At 38.4% G+C, this 26,777-nt stretch overlaps 2 protein-coding genes and 2 long non-coding RNA genes across 4 annotated transcripts in view; 1 reads left to right on the top strand and 3 right to left on the bottom strand.

Moving 5' to 3' along the window:
* Window positions 1–13,462, bottom strand: part of LOC134677909 (probable multidrug resistance-associated protein lethal(2)03659) — a 140,982-nt gene extending 127,520 nt beyond the window's left edge. The window contains exon 1 of the mRNA XM_063536355.1: window positions 13,230–13,462. The gene's annotated coding sequence lies outside the window, so the exon portion shown is untranslated. The remainder of the gene's footprint in view (window positions 1–13,229) is intronic.
* Window positions 13,463–15,889: 2,427 nt separating this feature from the next.
* Window positions 15,890–17,528, top strand: LOC134677853 (uncharacterized). Its single transcript, XR_010100118.1, has 3 exons — window positions 15,890–16,273; window positions 16,380–16,966; window positions 17,414–17,528. It is a non-coding gene; the product is annotated as an uncharacterized LOC134677853 (long non-coding RNA).
* On the bottom strand, window positions 17,372–19,307 carry LOC134677852 (uncharacterized). Its single transcript, XR_010100117.1, has 2 exons — window positions 18,124–19,307; window positions 17,372–17,527 (listed from the first exon to the last, which is right to left on the bottom strand). It is a non-coding gene; the product is annotated as an uncharacterized LOC134677852 (long non-coding RNA).
* Window positions 19,308–20,279: 972 nt separating this feature from the next.
* LOC134677865 (uncharacterized) lies at window positions 20,280–25,967 on the bottom strand. Its single transcript, XM_063536289.1, has 7 exons — window positions 25,893–25,967; window positions 24,978–25,757; window positions 24,123–24,291; window positions 23,120–23,667; window positions 22,358–22,528; window positions 21,699–21,862; window positions 20,280–21,079 (listed from the first exon to the last, which is right to left on the bottom strand). Exons 1-7 carry the CDS (start codon window positions 25,965–25,967, stop codon window positions 20,860–20,862), a joined length of 2,127 nt encoding a protein of 708 aa, XP_063392359.1. The 3' UTR covers window positions 20,280–20,859.
* Between the last annotated feature and the right edge of the window lie 810 nt (window positions 25,968–26,777).

Below are 26,777 nucleotides of genomic sequence, written 5' to 3'. Positions count from 1 at the left end.
GTTTTGTTATGAAAACGATTCAGACATACGAGTAATGCTTTGAAAACTGTTCAATAGTGAGAACTGTTGTTTGAAACCTGTAAGTCACACCTGGTTATGGTTATGAGAAATCAAACACATTATGTATTAACAGTTTTTTTGTCAAAAATATAATTTTTGATACCAGCTTTTATCGCTGACTGTACTTTTTTTTTCAACAGGCAACCCATCGAGACATTTTTAACAAACCCAAACACAATTAGTTTGCGTCGTTTCATTACAGAGTTCCTATGGCCACCTCCTGTCTCCAATCATCAGATCAGCTCGATGGTACCATCATAATATTGCATTGTCACCCAACTTACATACATTATGTATATGAAGTTTCGCGGATTACTGTGTCACCTATTCTTGGACTTTTCTTATAAATTTATGTGACGTTCCACAGGCAAAGGTGCCTTATGGCGGCTGGCACTTACGCTATTACCTATAAATGATGCACATACTATACGGTGTTACGCGACGTAATGGCCAACTGCCATACCCAGTCCCTGTGTAAACTTTTTTGTACATATTCCAAAATCTACTTTGAACTTTTATTGTGTAAAAAACCGGGCAAGTGCGAGTCGGACTCGCGCACGAAGGGTTCCGTACCATAATGCAAAAAAACAAAAAAAAAAGGTCACCCATCCAAGTACTGACCACTCCCGACGTTGCTTAACTTTGGTCAAAAATCACGTTTGTTGTATGGGAGCCCCATTTAAGTCTTTATTTTATTCTGTTTTTAGTATTTGTTGCTATCACGGTTCGTGAGATACAGCCTGGTGACAGACGGACGGACGGACGGACGGACGGACGGACAGCGAAGTCTTAGTAATAGGGTCCCGTTTTACCCTTTGGGTACGGAACCCTAAAAAGGGTTCCAATTTCAAAAACAAAACAATTGCCTCTGGGACTCAGGAGGATAAGGTACCTTCACACGTAAAACGTCACATTTATCAAATTTGCGTGAAGGTGACATCATGACATGTTTGTTTCGTGTACGTCCCAAACATGCAGCAAATTAGTATCAGCATTATTGTTATGTATTCTTGCTATTCTTAGGAAATGTCCTTGAAAACAAATATAGATATACATTTTATTTTCAGTCAGTGTTGTCATGTGTCACCCCACACTATGGTTCGTTGTTTTTAGCATTAAAAAGAACTTGAAAGAAGATAAGCGATCTTGACATGTCTTTTAATTGAAAAACACTTTTTTAAAATCAATAACTATTACTTATGAAAGCAGAAGACTATAAATGATCGTATTAGATTCATAATTGTTACTTACCGTAACTTATATTTAAAATGTGTTTTTCAATTAAAAGACATCAAGATTGTTTACCTTATTTGTAATGCTGAAAAAACGAACTATAGTCCAAACAAATTATAGTCACACCAATAAAAGTCTGCAGCGGATTTGATAGCCCACGCAGTGTAACTGTTATTAATACGTCATAATTTCATAGAAGTTTGACGTTTAATCTGACACTTGCACTGCGTGGGCTATCAAAATCGCTGCAGACTTTTTACGGTCTAACTATATATGAACCGTGAAACAACTCTCAAGTAAGTATAATAATAATAATTCAGCCTATATGCGTCCCACTGCTGGGCACAGGCCTCCTCTCGAGCGCGAGAGGGCTTGGGCTATAGTCCCCACGCTAGCCCAATGCGGATTGGGGACTTCACATACACCTTTGAATTTCTTCGCAGATGTATGCAGGTTTCCTCACGATGTTTTCCTTCACCGAAAAGCGACTGGTAAATATCAAATGATATGATATTTACCAAGTAAGTATAAATAAGTCTAGTGAAACTAACCGTGAATCATTCAAAACTGTTATCATCCGCAATGTTTGCTAAAGATAACCTCGTGCCGCCCACCATATAAAATTATAGCCAAGGAATTTAGAATCTTGTTGTATTCTCAATTAGGTTGAATTTAATTTGTTCGAAAAGTTTACGGGACAAATGAAATGCTACCTATTTTGTCTATAATTAAGGTTGACATTCCATCGAATCTGAATGTACATCCTATTGTACATTGGGCGGCAGGAGGATAAAACAGTAGACACTGACTACTATTTACCTCAGAAACAAAGAGATATTATTAAGACTTTACAAACAAAATGTGTACATTTTCTCTGTCATTTACTTAACATGGTGCAAGCTTAGTTTACATTTAGGTCAAAAACAAGCCTCTCTTACATAGGGTTGCCATATGAAAAACCCGGACAAGTGCGTGTTGGAAACACCCACCGACGGGTTCCCTACAAATATAACTTATTTTTTTATTTTCAACAAATTTATAGATATCCGATTTTTCCCTGTACATACTTGTAGTGTAAGACTATATTACTTGCCAAATTTCATAGTTCTAGCACAGAACAAATAATAGTACTAGGTACAGAAGACTCACTCTCTAACAAAACGCGTCTGTCACAATCAGCACAGATATGGCCGCTAGGTGGCGACAGCGCCACGCGCGGCTTATGGCAAACCCCAAATTTGGGGTCGAACGGATGGATTTAGCTACCTGTAGCAAAGCGACGAAATCGCGGAGTGAGCCACGCCTGGTAATAGGTCGACGGGAAGTACTTAACCTACGCTATAACGTTGCGTCGAGCAGCAGCCATAGAGTTGACTAGACCAGCCGGCCTAGCCAAGGTTACAATCGCTATCGCTTCGACAACGAAAACCATTATGTCTCTCTGTCACACTTCCATATTAGTGCGACAGTGACAGTTGCGTTTCGATCGCTACGGAGCGTAAGCGATCGGCATCTTGGCTACGCGGCCTGGGATCGGCAAACTTTTGAGAACAGCGTAATCAGTGGATATCACCAGTGCCGTGTGGTGCCGGCACCAGAAAAGAATAGCACCACCCCATCTGTGGGTGTCGTATAAGGCGACTAAGGGAAAACTGGCGACAGATATGCATATGAGCAAGGCTCGCCCGTATCCTTAGCGGGGTCCTTGCTCACTAGAACTGTGCGCGCGCCACAACGAAAAAAAAAAAATGGATATCACCAGTTTTAGGATTCTTAAAGAGACGTACCTAAATGTTGTTTACAGGGGTCCGAGAATTGAAATGTAAATTTTTGGGTGACTTGAAGAGCCGCAATGGGGTTGGCCGGTCGAAGTTTTTAGCAGATGGCGCCATCATAGCTTGCCCTGTCAATCCCTAGAATTGTGTCAAATTGTGCATTTATTAATACCCTGGATGCCAGCTCTTTAAGCCAAATCTCATAGAAAAAGGGGCAAGCTATGATGGCGCCATCTATGCAAACCTTTGACATTTGCCAACCCTATTGGACTGATAAATATCTAGACTAAACAACTGTTTGTAATTTTATAGGTGTTTACTTTAAATCGTGATAAAAGTGAGATTCTCAATGTTGTTACTGACGCATACAAAGAGTAAATAAGACGTTTTAGGCAAACTGCACACACTGTCTGCGTGGTACAATACAATTACAGTATTGTATATATGGCTAAAAAATAACTGCATTTCCGTTGCCAGGGACATTTTGGGATTATACTGAGCAACTTTTACTATGGGACCAACGACAAAATCGCGAAAAAAAATATTACCTTTCCATATAAAATAGACCAGCCAAAATGTATGAAACAGCCAATTTTCTTTCGCGAATTCGAGGTTGATACCATAGTAAAAGTTGCTCAGTATAATCCCAAAACCTCCCTGGCAACGGGAATGCAGTTATTTTTTAGCCACCATGTATTTTCCAATTTACTATAGGTACCTACATATTTCTCAGGTATTGTAACTATTGTAAGTATGCAGGTGACCTATGTTACATCCGCGTGTTTACCTTCGCCGATAAAAAATACTTGAGAAGCACGTTTTCTAATAAAATGTATAAATAATCATCAGTACAATCGCCATCATATACATCGGAGCGATCAAGGTGTCACCAGATATCTGAACAAAGCCTCTACCAGGCGTGACTCACTCCGTGATTTCGTCGCTTTGCTACAGGTAGCTAAAAGTACATCCGTTCGACCCCAATTTTGGGGTTTGCCATAAGCCGCGCGTGGCGCTGTCGCCACCTAGCGGCCATATCTGTGCTGATCGTGACACGCGTTTTGTTAGAGAGTGAGTCTTCTGTACCTAGTACTATTATTTATTCTGTGCCTCTACATATTATCAAGACGTTAAAGTACATACATGCTCAGATATTTTGAGCACCTTGGCCGCTCCGATATATCCTTTGGCAAGTATACAGTGTACAGTCAGCTGTAAAATTGTATAAATTGTCCAAATTGATATTTTAAAAGTTAATACCTGGGAAACTGAGCTTTGCTCGGAAAAAGTATTAAAACCGGGCAAGTGCGAGTCGGACTGGCGCACGAAGGGTTCCGTACCATAATGCAAAAAAAAAAACCAAGCCAACCCCAACCCATCCAAGTACTGACCACGCCCGACGTTGCTTAACTTTGGTCAATCACGTTTGTTGTATGGGAGCCCCACTTAAATCTTTATTTTATTCTGTTTTTAGTATTTGTTGTTATAGCGGCAACAGAAATACATCATCTGTGAAAATTTCAACTGTCTAGCTGTCCCTAAAAAGTAAAAAAATGCCCGTTTTCCCAGAGATAAGACGAAACGAGAGTTTTCCTAAATGACCTAAGAGATCATTTTATCGCCCCCGAAAACCCCCATATAGCAAACTTTATCGAACTCGTTAGAGCCGTTATCGAGATCCCCGAAATATATATATATATATATATATAAATAAACAAGAATTTCTCGTTTAAAGGTAGGTAACTATTAGATAGATAGATTTGCCACTCTATCACACAAATAAATGTGAATCTGAACTGAATCATACCATCTCCCACACCGTTAAAGTTACTCACAGTTCGTAAACCTTATTACAAAAGGCATAAGGTCCACCGATGGACAGTTAAGAAGAGGAATTGTTGTTTGTGCACTTGCTATGCAAATTGACATTTATCATGTTACACAATCTTATTCTATGTAGCGAATACTTTCTATACGTAGTTTCTATACCGGTTTGCGTACGGCTGACGGGGACGCTCACTTTTCGACCTTAAACATGGCTGATTTTAGTACTTGTATCCTGTCACTTTGACTATATTCTGTGTCTTTAGGTATTTAAATAAAAGTAAACAAAATCTACCCTCAAATGGCTCGTTATGCCTAGCGAATAACGAAAACACGGAAGAAAGAATGATCGCGCCGAACGAAAATAATTATGACTAAGAGTGACATTCCATTTCCAACTGCAGCTGCAATACTGTTCATTTTGCTATGGAAACGCGTCGCTGTCATTGTCAATTTCCATAGTAAAATTAACAGTATTGCAGCTGCAGTTGGAAATGGAATGTCACTCTAAGGGGCCCACTGACGCCGGACGGTATCGGCCTATCAGTTAGACCAATATGTATTTTGACAGTTCCGAACAACTGACAAGCCGATACCGTATATACGGGCAACAATATCCCCTACTACTACTACTATACTATATACTGGAAGAGATCCCTTAAAGGGATAAGTTCGCCTTTGTACTAATGACGAATGTTATTTTTCCTGTTTTGTTTTGTTTTTTGTACAATAAAGTGTTTTACTACTACTACTACAATATGTACCTACATTATGACTTAAAACTTTTTGGGAAACAATAGAGACCCAAACACACAAATAAATGCCCCCACCAGGATTCGAACCCGGGACCTCCTGCTCCACAGGCAGACTACCAACTAGGCTAGAAGGCCGTTAACCAAGTTATTTATAGACGCGAGAACCGTTTTCCATACCCAATGTCAATGTCCTTAGGACATAGCGGTTGTGAGGAACTAATTATGCAATGGATCGACTTTTTTCTGTTGTTTCTGGGCGCGTAGCCAACGTGCCAATTGTTAAGTTCATCTCTATAGTTCGTTTTTTTAGCATTAGAAATAAGGTAAACAATCTTGGTGTCTTTTAATTGAAAAACTCATTTTATAAATAAGTTACGGCAAATATGTAACAATTATGAATCTAATACGATCATTTATATTCTTCTGCTTTCATAAGTAATAGTTTTTGATTTTTAAAAAGCGTTTTTCAATTAAAAGACATGTCAAGATCGCTTACCTTCTTGCAAGTTCTTTCTAATGCTAAAAAACCGGGCAAGTGCGAGTCGGACTCGCGCACGAAGGGTTCTGTACCATAAAGCAAAAACAAAAACGGAAAAAAATTCAAAAAGAAAACGGTCACCCATCCAAGTACTGACCACGCCCGACGTTGCTTAACTTTGGTCAAAAATCACGTTTGCTGTGTGGGAGCCACATTTAAATCTTTATTTTATTCTGTTTTTAGTATTTGTTGTTATAGCGGCAACAGAAATACATCATCTGTGAAAATTTCAACTGTCTAGCTATCACGGTTCGTGAGCTACAGCCTGGTGACAGACAGACGGACGGACGGACGGACGGACGGATGGACAGCGAAGTCTTAGTAATAGGGTCCCGTTTTACCCTTTGGGTACGGAACCCTAATAAAACGCTCACGCACCGCCCGGAAAACGCGCCTGTGTGACGGAACCTTTAGAATTTTATTTTAATCTCTACATATGTAAACTTAAATAAAGATCCTAGAGATAGTTATTAGTTATGACTATGTATTAAGAGTATAAGTGTTTTGGCATATCTAGAGCTGTAAACTTATACTTGTATTTATTTAAAGAATTATTTATTCGTTAACGATTGCACGTTGGCTACGCACTCCGTCCAGAGTGTCCAGTCAGCCAGGCGACAATAGTATCGTAGTTAGGCTGCATTCCCACCAGGGATGTGCGAGGTAGTTTCAGCGGTACGAGGACGCGTAGCGAGGTCTTCTCTCTGGTGGAAACGCAGGCACAGAATAAATAATAGTACTAGGTACAGAAGACTCACTCTCTAACAAAACGCGTCTGTCACGATCAGCACAGATATGGCCGCTAGGTGGCGACAGCGCCACGCGCGGCTTATGGCAAACCCCAAAATTGGGGTGCTCCGGATGTACTTTTAGCTACCTGTAGCAAAGCGACGAAATCGCGCAGTGAGCCACGCCTAACGCAGGCCGCATATTAAATACAATAAAAATAAAATACAGTTACCCTCGGACTTTACCTACGATCGTATCAGAATCAGAAATGCGGAATATCGCAGTATCAAGGTGGTCGACATGACTAGCTGCACGATTCAAACTTTAATACATCAATTAATAGATCTAGAAACGATATGGATAAGATGTGCCAGTGTCAAATGTGACGTTTCTTCAAACAAAAACGTCACCCTTGACACTGGCACATCTAATCCATATCGTTTATAAAGTCTATTTCAATAGAACTTGCTAAATATGTAAACAAACAACGTAACTTTGTTTTATCACTGATTCTCTTTGAATTTTCACACCACCTCATCAAATACCATTGAAACCATACACATATACACTATTGAAACGGTCCGTTCCGTAAAATACATAAATGTATAACTGTATCTTGGATATTTAATTAAAAGTTTAAAATGGTTTCATAAGTTAGGTTATTAGGACCTGATGGAATGACGGTTTTGTTTCTTTTAAATTCTACAATTGTCTATGATGGGTAGTGTTGTGACCTTGTGACTAAAGTTTGTGATATAAACCCGCTACACACTACCCAACCCACGCTCTGTACCTACCGACGCGGTTATAAAATACATCAATACATCATTCTTAAGTATTAATTTGTCTTCTAATCGTGATTAAACAAATTAAAAATACGTAACTACCTGTTTTTTACTTTTGGTATTTTATTATTCGATATGGTTTGACATTAGTAAAGTAGTAAGTTGGAGTCTTGCCCATCACTAATAAATTCATCATGCAGAGACAATTTCAATATGGCGGTTTGTTTACATAGTTAGCAAGTTCTATTGAAATATACTTGACGAAGATAATTCGTCTGAATTGAACAACTGTACGAGTTTAGATTAGTTCAATCACTCTGATACCAGCATGTCAATTGATTTTAATTTATTTTTCGTCACAGAATAAACAATAATACTACCGTACAGAAAGGACACTTCGTACAAAACCGAAGTTTGACTGCGATTCAGGGTCGAATCATGATATCCGTTTCTAACTTATGGCTCTATCTCTTTCGGCTATTTAGGGTTGTCAAAATTCAAGTCATTATCTTATCTGTGGACGTGCACGCAAAAGGACATCAAGTGGTGCCAACCCTAATAATTGCTCGGAGCAATGCTGAGCCGAACGAAGCCGAGTTTGCCCGAAGTCAGGAGTGTCTCGCCACTGATGGCGGGTCAATTTACGAAATTCTTTGTACAGTAAACTGTAAAAATATGTTTGCATAAATCATCTCAAAAATATATGTATCTTAGACTAGTATTATACATTACATAGTCTCACAATATCACACATGAAATTTAATTCACAAAAACACTGAAAAACAAGGTCAAATGTTTTTGCACCTGCAATGAATTTAAATTAGGAGGAAAACAGTCACAATATTGGTGCAGGCCCCTGTTTCACATCGGTGACAGGTGCGACGAATTGTAAAATCACTGTTGCTGACGTCACAGGCATCCATGGGCTACGGTTACCACTTACCATAGGGCGGGCCATATTCCTGTTTGCCACCATCATTGTATTATTAAAAAAAACTTTATGATATCGAAAACAGATATTTCTCTTGCAAAGTTTATGACAATTGTCACAAGAAACACTACAATTGTCACGAAATTCCGACATATAACTCATTACCTGTCAAGAATTACCTACAATTCTTCTAAATCTTTCACAATTGTCAGAAACTTCGCAGGAGAAATATCTGTTTTTTTTCGATATAATAAGGTTTTTTTTAATAATACAATGATGGTGGCAAACAGGAATACGGCCCGCCCTATGGTAAGTGGTAATCGTAGCCCATGGATGCCTGTGACGTCAGCAACAGTGATTTTACAATTCGTCGCACCTGTCACCGATGTGAAATTGGGGCCTGGTGGTAACAGTTGTAATTTGGTGACTTCACATGAAACCATTGAGGTATATGTAAATTTACATAAACCTCAATGCACGAAACATCTCTACTTGCTCTATAGTGTTGGTGTTTCATAGATGTATTTTATAAATCTTTAGGTATTTAAATAAAAGTAAACAAAATCTTGCTATATTGCTTGCATATAGCAAGAAAGACCGACTCGTGGAGTAAACGACTACTTGAGTGGCGACCATGGGGGGAGGAGCGTCCCCAAAGTAGACCCAAGATGCGTTTGGACGACGACATCAAAAGGACTGCGGGGAAGAAGTGGCTCGAGGTTGCAAAAGACCGTGACAAATGGCGTAAAATGAAGGAGGCCTACACCCGAAGGGTAGAAAAAGGTTAGAGAGAGAGAGAGAGAGAAACAAAATCTACCCTCAAATGGCTCCTTAAGCCGGCTGAGGGTAGATGAAAACATTACATGATCAAATAATGTATACTGCAAACATGGACATATATATTACTTCGTAAGGACGCGGCTAACGAGCACTAAAAAGGGGGCCGTTACATGGGTGTGATATTTGCATTTATCACACCCCGGCGCTCAGTCGTGTGGCGAATTGCGCAGTAGAAAGTTGTCATGCAGCATAACACAAAAATGCCTTATTGCGTTGTAAAAGGGTGCAAAAACCATTATAGGAAGTATAAGAAAAAAAATGGGATCTCATATCATCGGTAAGTAATTTCCAATTAGGTTTATTTATTGCTTAAAACCAATTTTAAACGATAATTTTATTTCATTCTCACGAGCAACTGATGTTCGCTCGTACGTCATAGCGCTAATGCATTAACCTTGTAAGGACGTCATTTCTCTTTGGAAGTTATTATGAAGTAGAAATGCATACTGCGTGATTTGTATAGGTAAATTTACTTAAATATGATTAGTTGATTACCTACCGGATATAATTACCGAAATTAAAGTACCTATTGTCTGTCTTACAGAGTTTGTTCCCGTTTCTTTTACATAATTATTAAAAACATTCAAAATAACAAGATCAAGTATTTGTTATTGTTTTATTCGTTGACTTAGGTACCTAGTATATTAATTCTTGTCAGGTACCTATAAGTTTTTAATTAACTGTAGGTAAAACTCAAAAAAAATTAACAGGTGAGCGCTAGAAACAAAGCGCGCATTTTCAAACACCGATTAATTCACATCGCTGTATTTAATACTTTCCATTACCTACTTATATTTTTGCATCATGTTTGTGGACAGGTGGCACGCTCTCATTTCGGAGGCCAAGATTCTCTTTGGATCACTGAGCCAAAATAGTTAGTTAGTTTGTATTGCTGTTTCCTTCTTTTTTACTCTACCTGTTTTGCAAACAAGAAACTAACAGAAATAGTTGTTCGCCCCATTTTACTCGCGAAAGCTCGGGAGGTACTTATCAAACTGTACTGCTGTAGCTAGTAGCTCCCCCAACTTGTCGACCTTGACAGAGCCGGCTTACACAGGGCGGCACACCGCACGGCGCGAATGTTTAAAATATTGCATTGCCGCCTGAGACGATAATGACATCACGAAATAACGTAGAAGAACGGAAACTTATAAGGATAAGTTCGCCCATTTTAATACAATACATATGTTAACTAAAGCATTTATTACGAGAATCATAAGTAATACATAGGCAAAGGGTTAGGTTAAGACATATGTAGGTAGGGTAGAAAATTGGTTTCAGTCGATGTGTGGAAGGGCGGCACCGTCGTCGAACCCAAGCCACCTGGCGGGGGACTTAAACCGGTGGTGTGTGCCTCGGATGCACATGCAGGTGGCACATATAACGGCGTTACTGATCCTGCATCTCAGCCAGCTCAGTATGGTACTTAGAGAACGGTTCCAACGTTGATATATGGTTTCTGCCATATGTTTTATAACGGAGGACATTTGGGGTGCATAGACGCTGTCAACAGATGTTACAAGTGGTGTGAAAGTTGCATGTCGCATTTCACAGGCCGTGGAATATTTTCTCTGGTTTTCGTCTTCAGCTGATTTTAGTACAGATGTCACGGGTCGTGAGAGGTAAGAAGGAGCGTCAGTGTCGACGACACGGATATCAAACAACGCCAACAAATACAACAAATAATTTTGATTAACCATAAACTTAATCGACGCTCTTCTGATATAAACCGCGAATAAACTTAACAAGCCTTGTACGCCCGTACAAAGTTATCGCGAGAGTCGAGTTCACGTAGTTGTACGCAGTGTGTAACAGATGGCGCTTTTTTGCTGACATGAAGATCGCAACGGGCAATTCGTATGCATGCGCTCATCCATAGTTTATATCTATGACTGCAAAACGTAATTCAAGATCAAAAAAAGTTGAAAATGTTGCCTAACTTACTAGAACTTATTTACTAGCATGTCTTGTATTTATGTAAAAATAAGTAAATAAAAGTACTTTTTTGAATTCTAGGAGTAAAATTACTAATAAATAAATTATCTTAGTGTGATTACCTATTTATCAATATGAATTTACTATTTAACAAACAAATTATTGCAGTGGCAACATTGTGTTACTTTTTTTGGTCTTGAATTACGTTTTGCAGTTTACTCAGTTTAGGTTAAAGTCAGGCAGTTCAGTGAGAGGTCTTTAGACCGATTTTGCTTAATGCGAGAGTAGGGTTTGCAATCCGGATCCGAAATGTATGAAATTATCCGGATCTGGATCCGGATCCGCGGATCTTCCAATACATTTCGGATCCGTCGTGCAAACCCTATGCGAGAGTAAGACGCAATGTACATTGGACAGATGGAATACCACCCATTCAAAATATAAAGGCACATATGCTTTTTTGTATTTCAGTTGGTACAGAGACAAAGTACAATATGTTATTACAACATCATTGTTCTCATGGTGACGAATCATACGGAGATAATGTAGCACAATTAATAATTATTGACATAGTTGTTACTCGTACTTCATTGCAATAATGTTGATTTTAATACCTTTTCTAACAAGGTTAAGTGTAGTATTAGAAGTATTCTTCTTCTTCTTCTTTATTAGGGGCTATTATAAGGCTCCAAAGCCTATGTATCACTGCAACCATTCCTGATCTATTGTGATCGCCCCCTACTACAACTCTCGATCCTACCCTGCAACTTCAAATAGCTGCAGGATCTTTTTGGTCTCGAGAGACTTTACCTCCTCCGGGCGTAATATGTGTCCGCCCAAGATTAGGTCACGAGTACGCATTAGGCAAGGGCACTCTGTGAGGATGTGTAAGGGCGTCTCCTCTGCCTCCATGCAGAGTCTGCACCGCCCTATGTCACGTTTCCCCATGGTGTGCATGTGCTTATTTAGGCCGCAGTGCCCGGTAAGCACCCTTACCAAGTTGCGCAATTGGTTCCTAGACAGCACTAAGGCGTTCGAGGATGCCTTTTTGCTGAAGGCCTTGATAAGCGCTTTGGAATGGTTCAAACCTGTTGTTTCTCTCCAGAGTTGAATGGTTTTGTAGTGACAGTAGGTCTTTAGGGTGAGAAGATTATAAGTATTAGAACAAATCAAATTATTTTCAGAAAATAATTAATTTTCAGGGGGCGTCATAAGCCTTCAGTAAGAAGTGCATATACTTGGAAAAATTCGACCTATACTGCTGTGGCTGAATGGCACAGGCACCTACCGCAATAGTAGAGGATGCTGGTTCAATTCCAGCCTGGGGTACTTGAGGCCTTGGTCATTTTTTCTTCGTATGTGACATTTATTTCAGTTTATAAGTCTAAATGTATTATAAGATAATTACAACTTTTGTAATAGGTACTTAAGTAATGATTGCAACTTTCTCTCTATTTGCCGCAAAGTAGAATTCAACGTTCAATTTATAAGAAACCTTACGCCTATTTTGCATTAAGTACTGAAAATATGATGAAATATTTATTCAGTGACTAATAAAAGCAGGTTTCATAATATTATTTAGCTCAGGTAATTTAAGACAAAAATATATATTCGGAGAATACGTGGTTAGTTACAAAACTATTTTTAAACATAAATTTAAATAACTTTTATCTTTTAAGCTACCTATTTTACTTTCGCGACATTTTAACACCGAATAACGCACTTTTCTGCTATAAGCACAACAAAGGAAGTGGAATACTGTAGTGCAAGAATTATAATCAGGATTAAATAAATTAAATTGTCGGGTATTAAAAAAAAACATACCCCAAATGGAAAAATATCGGATGTCAGCTGATTCCGAGAACACAATCAAACGATACACGTGACGCACAAAAACAATATATCACCAGCACTGCGAAACGAAAACTAGAACAGTTTATTTTAACACCAAAAATAAAATATTCACGATGTAAATAAAATTATATGTAGGAACAAAAACGCACAGCCGAAGCAAAAGCAATTTTTCAAATAATGCAACTTGTCAATGTCACTGTCAGTTCTAGAATGAACGAACTATGAACGAACGGTATTGGTATTCGTTATGGTATTCGTCGTCGGATGAGTGAATGACTTGAACCTTGAACAAGGTCATTTACGTTCGGAAATGTGGTTCAAATTTTCCATAGATGGTAGGATCCAATAGACGTGCTAGTGCAAAGAATATAATGCTAGTGTGCTAAAGTCTGGATAACCATGGCCGCATACGCACGTTACGCACGGATTTTTCATTCGGTTTCTGTTTAACGAAATGACAGGTGGGAACGGGACGTCGCTCTACACATGCATAGACATGCATGACATGGGTCGGCTTAGGAGCAGTACCAACAGCATTCTGGATGTCATTGCAGAAAGGCCTGAGAATCCTATACTGGCGCATTGGATTCGCCAAGTTATAGGCTTTCTTAAATTTAGAAAATAGATTAGGTTATAGTTTAATGTATGTACATATACTAGGTGTAAAAATTAACATTAGTTCCTAAGTTATACTAACAAATATGGATGCAAATCTGAAATAAATATTTTCAATTCAATTCAATTCAATAGCGCTGTCTTGCTTGCACACGTCATTCTGTACGGAAAATTCCGTGTATCTGCGGCCCTAGGAAAATTCCTAATGCAAATAATCTAGAGTCAGACCAAGAAAAGTCTGCAACGGATTTGATAGCCACGAAACTTCTATGAATTTATGACGTATAAACAACACTTGCTGTGGGTGGGCTATCAAATCCGCTGCAGACTCTTCTTGGTCCGACTCTAATATGTGCGCTATGCTTACGGAATTCCTAATCTATATTCCCAATTCGTATTCCTGACCAGGATTACAGAATTTCTGTTACCGTTCAAGAAACGGCCAAGCCATACTTTTTTAAAGATGTTGGCTTTATACAGTTAGAGCCAGCCCATCGACACCCCATACTATGATAAATTATGAACGTATATTACTTGTAAAACGTAGTGATTTAATACTCTTTGGTTAGAGCTTAGAAAATTAGGACTTACAGATTTAGAATAGAATAGAATAGAAATAATTTTATTCGTAAGCACAAACACAAAATAAAAACTTATACTAAACAGAGAAACATAAAAAAGAGAAAGTGCCACGAAATGGTCTCACCTCAGCATGTTGCTGGCGACTTTCAGCGCTGATCTTCCGATAAGACCATCCGGTGAAACAATCACGACAGGTAACATGAATAACAAGAGAATTAACAACAAAATTAATACATACACAAGACAAAGATAGTAATAAGAATACAAAAGACAAAGATAGCAATTAGTCAAGAATACATTACAATAAATTACTATGTATAGTTTTACTACGTACAAAACAGCTGTTACATTATCTAGTCAAACTCATCTTGGCCGTACATTACGCCTGACATTACATCTAGCGCCATGCGGCAGCTGCGCAAACTAAACTAAAATGACAAATAAAACAGGTCGATTTGTTACGAACAAAAGCAGTTTAAGCAATATTTTATCGATCTTACAGATTTAACTACATATAGAGAGTCACAAGAGGGCGAGAATAACATTTAGTGTTGGTACCTACTACGGGATCTGATAACTTTTTAGTGTAAGCTTTATGCGCCTAGTCTTAGCAACACTATACATGAAATGTTTTTGGCGGATATTATTTATTCTTTGCTCCAGGCTAGAATGTGGACGCCCGGGACATGTTTTATTTAGTATGGGTCCATATTGAGTTGCATAATAATTGATTGTCCTAATGTAATGTTACTCATAAAACTCATTTCGCATAATTGTTATTATGCTGGAAATATTAACATTTCTGAAAAATTATAACACAAACCTAACCTAACCTACCCTATTCTATACAACCAGATACAACCTATGCATAATATTTTCGAAAATACTTTCTGTTTCAGCTGGAGAAAAAATATGCGAAAAGAGTTTTATGCGTAACTAACATTACATTATGACAATAAATTATTATGCGACGCTTTGTCGGAAGCCGGTGTTGCTCGAAGATGCGACGAGATAGGATCCCATTTAGTATGAATTGATGACATAAAAGCCACTAAAATTTCAATAAAACAACCATCAACAAAATACTTTCATTTATTGTCATTTATAATTTTTATAAAACGTAAATGAGAAATTGAACATAATATTACTTTTTCAAATCTTAGAAAAATCTAAATAAAGCAGGGAAGTAATATAATTAAAAGCTAAAAGAAATAAAACAGTACAGTCAGCAGCAGAAGTTGCTAAGCGGGCGAGATGTTCAAAATTACCTTGACACGCTCTTATTCTCATAACAATAAAGTCGCGTCAAGATCATTTTGAACACCTGGCCCGCTTAGCAACTTCTGTTGCTGACTGTACCATTTCTTGGAAACAAAGTACCTAGAGTAAAGTGTAGATGATGTAACATTATAATACGAGAGGCACTATTTAAGTTTAGTAGGTATATAGTATATACTAACAGCCGTATTCATAAAAAATCCTTAAATGAGGAATGATCAGCTTATTAGCTAATCCACTGTTTAGGCTTAATAAGCCGTTGATAAGAACCATGATTTATAAACGTTTATTAGGGGTTTCTTAACTAATAAGCAGATTAGACCCGTTATGTTGGCATCTTGGCACATCATAGACAAAAATATGGCTGAACATTAATTTAAAAAAAAAGTTTGACAGCAGCACTAGCGGTAAATCATAAAATCCTGAACAATACGATGCACAATTTTGACCAGTTTTCTGGGTTATTATATATTAAAATAGCCTCTGCATCACAAAAACAAATAAATAATATTGCACGGCCGGAAGTTTTACGAAACTCGGTAAGCAACCACCTATATCATAGTCTGATAATCAGATATGTTACGAGTAAAGTTCATTGCAAGATTTGCAAGCAATATTGATAAAACTATGTGTTATTGCTTATAGTTTCAATATATTGTGGAATGAGGGAAAGAGGGCAGTTGCACATCTCAAGTCAAGAATTCTGCCTGCGCGCCATCGCCACCGTAATACCACGGATTCCAACACATTTTGTTCTGGTGGCGAAACACAAACGATATTGACACTATTCATATCAAATGATCGGTGAAGATAAATCAGGTGAGCAAGATTTGGTTATTCATTTCTTAACGTAAAATGTTGTAGTATTTTTATGAACATACCTCGACACCCAAAAAATTATGGCCTCTTCATTTTTAATTTGACGTACTATCGGTGTTTTTTAGAAGAGCAGAGCTAACTAAGCTAGTTAGGAGCTGTTTATAATTAGAATTAGTGAATAACATACTTAACCAACCACACGATGGAACCAATTTATCAGTGAAGTGGTGATTTATCTTAAAAACCTTTTTTGTTCGCCTAGGGCGCAGAGTTAAAGATAAGCGCTTATATATGCAACTTGACAATGACAATGTTTGCAGTGAAACATCTCAGCCAATAGCCGCATTAAAAGGCAAACTGCACAATTCATAATGAGGCAGAAATGTTCATTATTCACAGGAGTGTCGCTGTTGGTAGGTTATATAATTTTAAATCAACAAAGATATCAATATGATTTTTACATAAGGTACTTATCAATCATAACACACCATTGTAGGTTAATTATTTGTTTAAAAGTATATTAGCGTTTCAATTCATAACTTTATTATTGTATAATTTCATTTTATCAAACTACAATTACCGGTAAGAAACAGTGTCTGTAGGTACGCTAGGTAGAAGTATGTATGAACAAAACAGACATGTATGTAATTCTTTAATTTTGCTGTGAGATAGCTATGGTATTGACAAACAACAACAGAATCTCTGCCTGGATGGAGATCCATTATTCCATATAGTTTCCACAACAATATGGAAATTATTCCATATTGCCATATCCATTAGGATGTTATACTTAAGCTTAAAATAAAAGATGATATAGGTTGATTCAATGAGTATATTAATTGAAACTGTGTTCTTTTCAGGTTGTGAGTATTCCATCATCAGCTATTTGTCCGGAGCTGGCTACACAATCCGGAGGCCACACTCTTCTGGCATCTAACCGGCCTGCACACCGCCATCAAATGAAGTTGGTTGTACTGAAATAAAGAAAAAATATTAACTAGTTTAATGATTGTCAAATGTAATAAAATTGTTTTATTTAAGTGGGTTGTTTGATTTCCCTAAATTAACACATGAAATATGTTGATATGTTATAATAAAAATCTCAGTTAAAAACTCATGAACTTGTTTTATTTATCTATCACAATGTAAAAAATTAACTCTGCTCAGTGTGGACTTCAACACAGAACTCAAGTATGCTAGCATTAATACCAATTAACCGAGTACACCCTTCTTTCATAGCAAATAGCACCACACAGCATTCAGTGCAGCGGCAGCATTAACAGTTCCTAGAAATCCAACCAAAGTAGGCCAACCACAGTTTATGTTTTTTATAGTGATAATGATAATACACCTACAAATTGGAATATGATATGTCCCACAACAAAGGTACCTATATACCTGCCCATATTATTCAATTAAGTATCTTCAGTATTGCTGTGCCCTTACAGGTTGCTATGTAATATGTGCGCAATTAATACTTTTTAGTTAGAGCTTGAGAATACCGTGATCTTATAATAAATCAACGTTTTATGGCAGGTAATGAGTATGAAACAAAAGTAGGTATACTCACTTCTTTGCGCTGTAGGAGTTCCGGGAGTAGTTTTCATTCTTTTATGATAGGTATATAGGTTGGTGAGGTGCTTTATCCGACGCCGGTGCCCCAGTCGTAGAAGTCTAGTCTTATGGTATAACAGTTCGTATCGCATAAATTGCTTGCATCTTGATGAATGCGACATACAATCGTGCAAACAACTCCTAGCAAAGGCACAATATCTAGGTTTCCCGCTATTTGCGCACTATATCTAGGTATGTAATGGTTTATCTCCTTATTTACACATATTAAACCACTCATTTATTAAATTTAGACGTTTTTTAAACAAAAAGAACACCCAAATCACTAAATTACGATACAAGTCTCATCGACGTTTGCACTAATTTGTGAAATGCTGTCTTGTCAAAATCAGCTGTTTTGTGACCGCCATCTTGTATTTTAGGGATAATAAACAGATAAAGAAGGGTCCACGGCTCCATAACTTTCCGAGGATTTAATAAAGAGATGATCAACTGTTTAGCGCTAAAAAGTGTTTATGAATCACGTTTTGTGACATCCGGTTATCAGCAACTGATGATCAATGCTCTAACTGTTTATGAATACGGCTGTAATAGTATATAACGAATATTATACATGTGTATAATATTTATTATATGAATTATATCAAGCAGTCATAATAAATGAAACTCACTGTATTTTTGGTTTGTATACAATCTAAAAAAACTTAATCTAAAATACATTAACATAATTATTATTGGCAATTCAATTGCGTTTAAATAGCAAAAAAGCATGAAGAGCTTACGTCAAGGAATCTAAAGCTTTTAGGGCATCATTATTTACCCAATAACTTTGACCTTTTGACCGCCACGACTGTTAATGACATACAATAGTAAACTTTATTACAATGTATTACGGTTCATTTTATATTGTAGCATGTGTCGGCGAAGGCCGACTGGCGGTTAAAGGGTTAAACAGACTTGAACTACACTTTAACAGGGTGTTTGGTACATCGTTTGCCAAATTAAAACGGCAGATAGGTTGAGCCATTTGCTATCTTCTCAGGCCTAGAAATGTTTAATTTGGTAATTTTTTTTTTTCATTTTTATGACAGTTTTTCGTAAATTTCAAATTTTTACTTGCGTAGTAGTATAAAAAACCATGGCCAATTTTGTTTTTCTAGGCATGAGAAGATAGCAAATGACTCAACCTATCTGCCGTTTTAATTTGGCAGACGATGTACCAAACACCCTGTATATCGAAGCATTTATACAATATTCTTCTCAGTCAAATAGAAAATATGGACATTTCCTCCATTTGACATCATAAATAGTATACAAGATTCCAGAGAAACATCAAAATACTTGGCGTAAAGCATATATAAGTAAAGATAGAGGGGTAACTCCATACATCAGTTTTTTACCAAAACGCGCGTTATTTCTTGGTCGACATCTAACGTCAAGTAGTGGAACTATCAGTACCGCTACTTGACACCAGATGGCACAAGTGTCGCTACTGACGAAAAATGTGCTGCTAAAACAATTTACAACTAATATTAAAAGCAGACGGAGTTGAAAATAGAGTTTCTAGTAATCCGGTTATAATATTAGCTGAAAAGTGTTGTGCATTAACCTCTAGCCGCCCAGAGTCCTATAAAAAGGTCTCCTGTTCCATTCTACTTTGTGTTGACAAAATAAAATTTCATTTTGCTTGGCAAGGTTTGACGTATGGGCGGCTAGAGGTTAGAGTACTGATATATTCCACTACTTGACGCTAGAGTGTATGATGAGGTGACATGTATGGAGTTACCACTCTTTATTTACTTATACACGTCGGCGGCCGATCGTAAGATCAGGCAGATCGTAATGTTCCTGTGTAATATTTTGACGATAGTCACATTAAACCAATTTATAGGCAGGATAGGTTCGTTAGGTTGCTTCAGATGCCCGAAGGGCAAACTGCCCAGAAATAGGAGCCCCGCGGGACTCCGTCGACTCAGGGAACGAGTCAAAGATTTTCACGTTTCACGATATGCCTAGGAATTTCACGATATGCCTGATCTTACGATCGGCCGCCGACATACATATTACTTTATGGCGTGAAGCAGATTATTTTTGAACACAAATTGTCGTGTAGGTATAGCCGACGGTGGCGTCCAAGCGTCATAGCGTTAAGGAGTGTTACACAAAGTGGTATTAGGTACAAACAGCACCTTTTCCCCTATGAGTCCGGCTTGTCTGATCGAAGAACATATCTGTATAGGGGTTTTGGGTATTTTTGGATGTCGTGTATAGAAGACGATGGCGTCCAAGCGTCATAGTGTTAAGGAGTGTTACACAAAGTGGTATTAGGTACAAATACTACCTTATTCCCTATAAGTCCAGCTTGACTGACTGAGGAGCATATCTGTAGTAGCGTTTTTGGATGTCGTGTATAGCAGACGATGGCGTCCAAGCGTCATAGTGTTAAGGAGTGTTACACAAAGTGGTATTAGGATTAGGTACAAACAGCACCTTTTCCCCTATAAGTCCGGCTTGTCTGATCGAGGAACATATTTGTAGAGGGATTTTTAGATGTCGTGTATAGCAGACAATGGCGTCCAAGCGTCATAGTGTTAAGGAGTGTTACACAAAGTGGTATTAGGTACGAACAGCACCTTTTCCCCTATAAGTCCGGCTTGTCTGATCGAGGAACATATCTGTAGAGGCGTTTTTAGATGTGGTGTATAGCAGACAATGGCGTCCAAGCGTCATAGCGTTAAGGAGTGTTACACAAAGTGGTATTCGGTACAAACAGCACCTTTTCCCCTATAAGTCCGGCTTGTCTGATCGAAGAACATATCTGCAGAGGGGTCTTGGGTGTTTTCTGGTAGCGGGGTGTTTTTTGAATCTTAGCGCTCCAGTGGCTGCTGAGGCGGGCGCTGCGCCGGACGGGGGTCATGATGTGCGTGGGTTGGTCGGCCTGGTTGGACTGCCGTCTGTAAAGTTACAAATAATATACAGTCGCCACCATATATATCGGAGTGGCCAAGGTGTTCACAAATATCTGAGCACGCCTCTATTGTCAGGGCGTTAGAGAGCTTGTTCAGATATTGTGAACACCTTGGCCGCTCAGATATATCTGATGGCGGCTGTACATAAATAAATATTATAGCCTCCTAAGGCCCAGCCGTACATAAAAAGCCAAAATTTTCTAAAGTTTGAACCTATGGTACACGAAATAGAGTTGATTTTTATTTGCTTGGAAATTTTTGAAACAAAAGAAATGCCACTCTGTTCCAATTTCATGTGGTTTAAATTTCATCGAACTGAAGAAATACATTGAAATATAGGCCCCGTGCATGAACTATAGGGGGCAGCAGGGGCCGTCAGATTTTTGGCGCGAGGCGTAAATATGTCGTTTATGCTTCCGGTGTAGCCCACAAGATGGCAGAACCTACTATGCACAAGGAAACGTACCTACGAGAAGTAGATGGTGCTTTCGCAATGTACTTATGCACATAATATGTTTTCGATTCAGGCCACAAGATGGCAGTCCCTCCAACGCGCACGGTCCCTATAGTAAAATGCCGGGATGATGATGATGATGATACTCACAATTTAGCCTGCTGCACGGCGAACCTGATGATGGTGCTCTTGAAGACGTTCTTCACGTCCACCAGCTTGGGGTCCACGCGGCCCCGCTGCCCACTGTTGGGACTGATCTTGAGCTGCATGAATTTGTCTAGAAGTTGGTCCAGGTTAGCGTCCACTACCGAGTGCTGGAAATTAAGTAAGTAATTTATTGTAATTAAATCATTACATGTTATCATTTTAGGTGATGACTTACAGTCTGTATCTTTAGGTATTTAAATAAAAGTAAACAAAATCTACCCTCAAATGGCTCCTTAAGCCGCGCAGAACGAAAACATTACATGATCAAATAATGTAGGTTAAAGTCAAGTCATTCAGTGACAGATCCAGGCAGTTTTGTATTTGGTCGATTAACCAATAGATGTTACAACTACCCGAAAATTCACAAATACCAGACTATAGCACAGAATAAATAATAGTACTAGGTACAGAAGACTCACTCTCTAATAAAACGCGTCTGTCACGATTAGCACAGATATGGCCGCTAGGTGGCGACAGCGCCACGCGCGGCATATGGCATATGGCAAACCCCAAAATTGGGTCGAACGGATGGACTTTTAGCTACCTGTAGCAATGCGACGAAATCGCGGAGTGAGCCACGCCTGAGTATAGTAAGATATTACCTGTGTTCCCTTAGCTATAGCTTCCTCCCAGCACTGCACAGAGGCGGGTAAGTCCCCGCGCGTCTCTTCCAGCGCGGCGCGGCACTCCCAGTAGGCGGCGAGGGACGGCGCGTGCGGGAAGCGGGTGCGGAGAGCGCGCAACCAGCGCGCGCATTGCTCCCAGTCGAAGCCCTGATATTTGATAATTATTTATTGTTATATGTGACGATCCAGGGCAAAAGGTACCTTATGGCGGCTGGCACTTACGTCGCATAGCGCCGCAATAATATGGAGGGGCCAACCGCCATAAGGTACCTTACCCGTGGGACGTCACATATTGTTTAATACACTAGCAGCTGAAAGCTGATGCGTGTAAGTATATCATACTGATACTGCACTTGTTTTTTTTTAACGATTAATGTTCATTTTGTAAGTTTTAGGTGTTTGTCAAATCTTCATCAGTGATTATCATTTAGGCCAACTAGATCCAATAATAGCGTTTTGAGCAAACTGGAAAACGTAAACTGCTAAGCGCTGGTGGCCTAGTAGTAGTATTTGTTGTTATACATCATCTGTGCAAAATTTCAACTGTCTAGCTATAGTTCACGGTTCATGAGACAGACATACAGCCGGGTGACAGACAAATGGACAGCTGAGTCTTAGTAATAGGGTCCCGTATTTGCCCTTTGGGTACAGAACCCTAAAAATCATAAAAAATCCAGGGATAATTTTTTTTTTGGGTTTAGGGTAATCCGGGTTAAAAAGTAGATATATAAGACTTACCTCACGCAGTAACTCCGTAAGATCATTCAGCGCTCCCAACAGGACATCCACCGGAGCCTCTTCCGAATTCAATGTAGTATCATGATCGCTATCATTCATACAAACACTATCACTCACATAGCTAACTCTACCTCTCCATTTAGTTTTATTATCATCATTAATTTCGTTCATACAGTCAGTGTAAGAATCATTATCGCTATCATGCTCCAATTCTATGTTTTCCTTATTCTCATCATCAAAATCTTCCTTTTCCTGATCAAATTCCTTTTCTTCATTAAGTTCAGTTTTAATGAACAGCGGTTTGATAGGTTTCTCAGCCAAATGATGTATCCCGAAGCACTGTAGGTGTTGGTAGGAGTGTATGGATTTTCCCCGGGATTGCAGCCATTTTTGCAGTCGTTTTTGCATTTCCTCCGGTCGCGGGGTGAATGTGGGTGTTTGGAGGCGGACTCGCTTGCGTTCGCTCTTGATGGCTGATTGTACGGTGTCTTGTGTCACTTTGTCGTCTTCGTTTGTGGTGGTTAAGTCGATTTCATTCAGTTTTTCGCCTGCAAGATGTTTTGAATAAAACTTTGTTCTGATTACGGTTTAACATTGTCTAAAAAAACACTTTTTTCGCATCTGGTTTGCTGTGAAGGATCTTACATGTACGAAATCTACAGGATATATTTGGGTTCGTCTTGGACGTCTCGAAAAATATGTTTAGGGTTTTAATTTTAAACTAATTAACACAAAAGTTATGCCCAGAAAACCAGTTATTTAGCCTAAAATTGTTCAACTTTGATGACAAATATCTCGAAGACAATGAACTATTGAAGTAAATATGGGATACTATATTGATCAAAGATGCTATATTGCTTAAAGCTTGCTCTTAATATGATAAGCTACAAAAAACATTACAAAACTAAGGGATTCAGATCAAAGATCACTGGCGTGGGGTAGCCCCTTAAGCTGTTTACCAAGCCAGGTCCTATAGAAAATTATAAGAAAATGAATATCTCACCAATAGATGACCACTTCTGGAAGCAGTTCCCCAGCTCCTTCTTGCTGATCCGCTTCAGATGGACGGCGGAGATGGACCTGCGCACCGGGGCCTTTGTCACAGGCTTGGCGAAGTTCTGGCCGAATATTGTGTGCCGTTTGCTGGCAATCAGGCTTCCTTGCTGCAGAACCTAGAATAGTATGTTTCTTAGCAATTGCACCATTCCACCAACCCGGGGTTAATCAGCTAACAAAACCATTAACAGTGTGTCAAATCATACTGGTAACCATGGTAACTCCAGGTTTAACCAGTTAACCTTGGGTTAGTGAATGATACAAGTGGCCCTATGAGGAACAGGCCTAGTTTAATAGTACCTCTGAAGATTATATGAAGCTTAATCTGGGTCTAATTTCCATAGGTTGGCTTAAAAATTTAACAGTCTCAAACCAAAACTTGTTAGAAAGCAATCTTTGAAAGATTTTCAGTAGGTACCTATAGGCCCGGTGTATGAACTAAAGGGGGCAGCATAAGAGCTGTCAGGTTTTTGGTGTGAGGCGTAAATGTGTCGTTTCAAGCTTCCGATGTAGCCCACAAGATGGCAGAACCTACTATGCACAAGGAAACATACCAACGAGAATGGTACATTACATGGTAGCTAACATATAGGGATCGTGCGCCTTGGAGGGCCTGCCATCTTATGGCCTGAATTGGAAACATATGTGCCATAGACTTGCTATGGCAATGTACATGTGCACATATGTTTCCGATTCAGGCCACAAGATGGCAGGCCCTCCAAAGCACATGATCCCTATATGTTAGTGCAGCAGAGGAAAATTGTAAAGGATTGGTATCTTTGCAAAGGAAAATTTACGTTACCTTTTGTAAAAATATTGGGTCTTGTTGAAGTCTATCAGCGTCACTCAATTCAGTCTTCTGAACCGTTTTAGGCTTGTACAGACGATCGAACACAGATTCTCTATTCTTCGTCACACTGAGTGGCCGCATCGGTATCATACTCTTTCTAGACAACTCCACAGGTTTCTCGAATATTTTGGACTGGTTTACGGGCGCCATACTTTTTCTGGCAGTTATCTTTGGCTTTTCAAATGGCTGATTTGGTAGCATGGTCTTTCTAGTAGCTTCTTTAGCTTTCTCAGACATTTTTGACTGATTTTCAGACAATTTCAATTGGTTAGCTATCTTGATAGGGGCCAAAGTTTTCCTACCAACATTAGGGACATGTTTAACACCATTAACAGGCAGTTTAACACTATTAACCGGCAGTTTAACAGAATTGGCAATAATTTTATTACTGTTAATAAAATCTTTTTTTACAGTATTTTTAACAATTGTACTTTTTGTCACCATTTTTGAGTCCTTAACTTCAGTTACTTTCGGAGCAGCGCTTTTCATAACTGGCTTAATTTCTGCAGTTGGCTTCTTTAGCATTGGGGCCGTAAGAGGCCTTTTATCATTGCTAAAATTATTCTTAGCCTCTCTAATTGTAGTTGGACATTTAAGATTGCTCTTTGATAAGTCCGTTTTGGGTTTAATGGTACTATTGAGTGTTTTATTAGCAAGGGAAGCGGTCGACGGCGCTCTAGAAAGACCCTGGGACTCATTTTTACTGTATTTCTTGAGATTCATCTCCCGTAACTGAAAGTAGGATAATAATGGAATAGTAATAATAATTTTGCAATTACTCAGTAGATTAATTACTTACAATAATGTTAATTGGGTGTTCTCAATTAGAATTTCTGGATTAAAAACAAATTTAACAAAATGGAATACCTTATCGATTCTCGCTTTTTCTCTAGCAATGCGCTCTTGACGAGCTTTATTCAAGCGTTCTTCCACGGATTCCATTATTAAAAATACAAATACAACACAAGAAAACACTTATTCCACCAGCAAATCCAGTTTACAAATGGGAACCAAACCAAACAATACAACACAACCGCTTTTCAACATTTGACGGTTAACCGCCCATATTCGAAAAACTTTGAATTTTTTGGTAGGGTTGTTTGAGCAGCTGTTTTAAGCGCGTCAAAAGGCTTCATACGTTAACTGTAGCCACAAAATACATGCATTGATCATCTACTAAACAGTAAACATGTGTAGTTTAGTAGATGTTAGCGTGACTTGTTCATTTTATTGTACATAGTGTAAATTAAATAGTAAAAGTAGATATTCTGTTTTAAAGATTAAGAAAAATAAAATAAAAAATGACTTCTAAAAGAGAAGAGCTTCTCAAAAGATTTAAAGAAGAAAGAATTGCAAGGGAAAAAGCCAGAATACAAATGGTAAGTTAAAAACGGTTCCCTCGTAAAATCATCGTATACATTGTCATACCTACTTGTATTTGTAACAAAATAAACATTTGATTTATTTACAGTTACATGATATGAATCGAAGAAAATACAATAAAAATGATGAGAACGCTTGGAAATATTCTAAATCGAATACATCTTTAAATACATCAAATGAGAAATCACCGGTTAAGAATGCAGCTTACAAAAACCGTCCTAATTTTGCAAGGGGTATAAAAAATCCAATCAAAGCGAAAATTCAGAAACATAATAGTTTTGCTGGCTTTGGTGAGAATTTTTTGAATGTCTCAGCACCTGTCTTCGGTAATACATCTTTGTCCGGTGATTTGAATACGAAAAGAAGAAG

Source organism: Cydia fagiglandana, chromosome 27, assembly GCF_963556715.1.
Source record: "Cydia fagiglandana chromosome 27, ilCydFagi1.1, whole genome shotgun sequence".
Taxonomy (NCBI): Eukaryota; Metazoa; Arthropoda; class Insecta; order Lepidoptera; family Tortricidae; genus Cydia; species Cydia fagiglandana.
The sequence above is the reverse complement of the archived record's forward strand: the minus strand, read 5'-3'. Positions and strand labels throughout refer to the sequence as shown.

Excerpts from the sequence above, each read along its gene's own strand:
- LOC134677865 (XM_063536289.1), bottom strand. The coding sequence starts at position 25,967 with ATGGAATCCGTGGAAGAACGCTTGAATAAAGCTCGTCAAGAGCGCATT. Across the intron at positions 25,758-25,892 it reads AAAAAGCGAGAATCGATAAG|TTACGGGAGATGAATCTCAA; the intron begins GTATTCCATTTT and ends TCCTACTTTCAG. Across the intron at positions 21,080-21,698 it reads GCCGTGCAGCAGGCTAAATT|ACGGCAGTCCAACCAGGCCG; the intron begins GTGAGTATCATC and ends GTAACTTTACAG.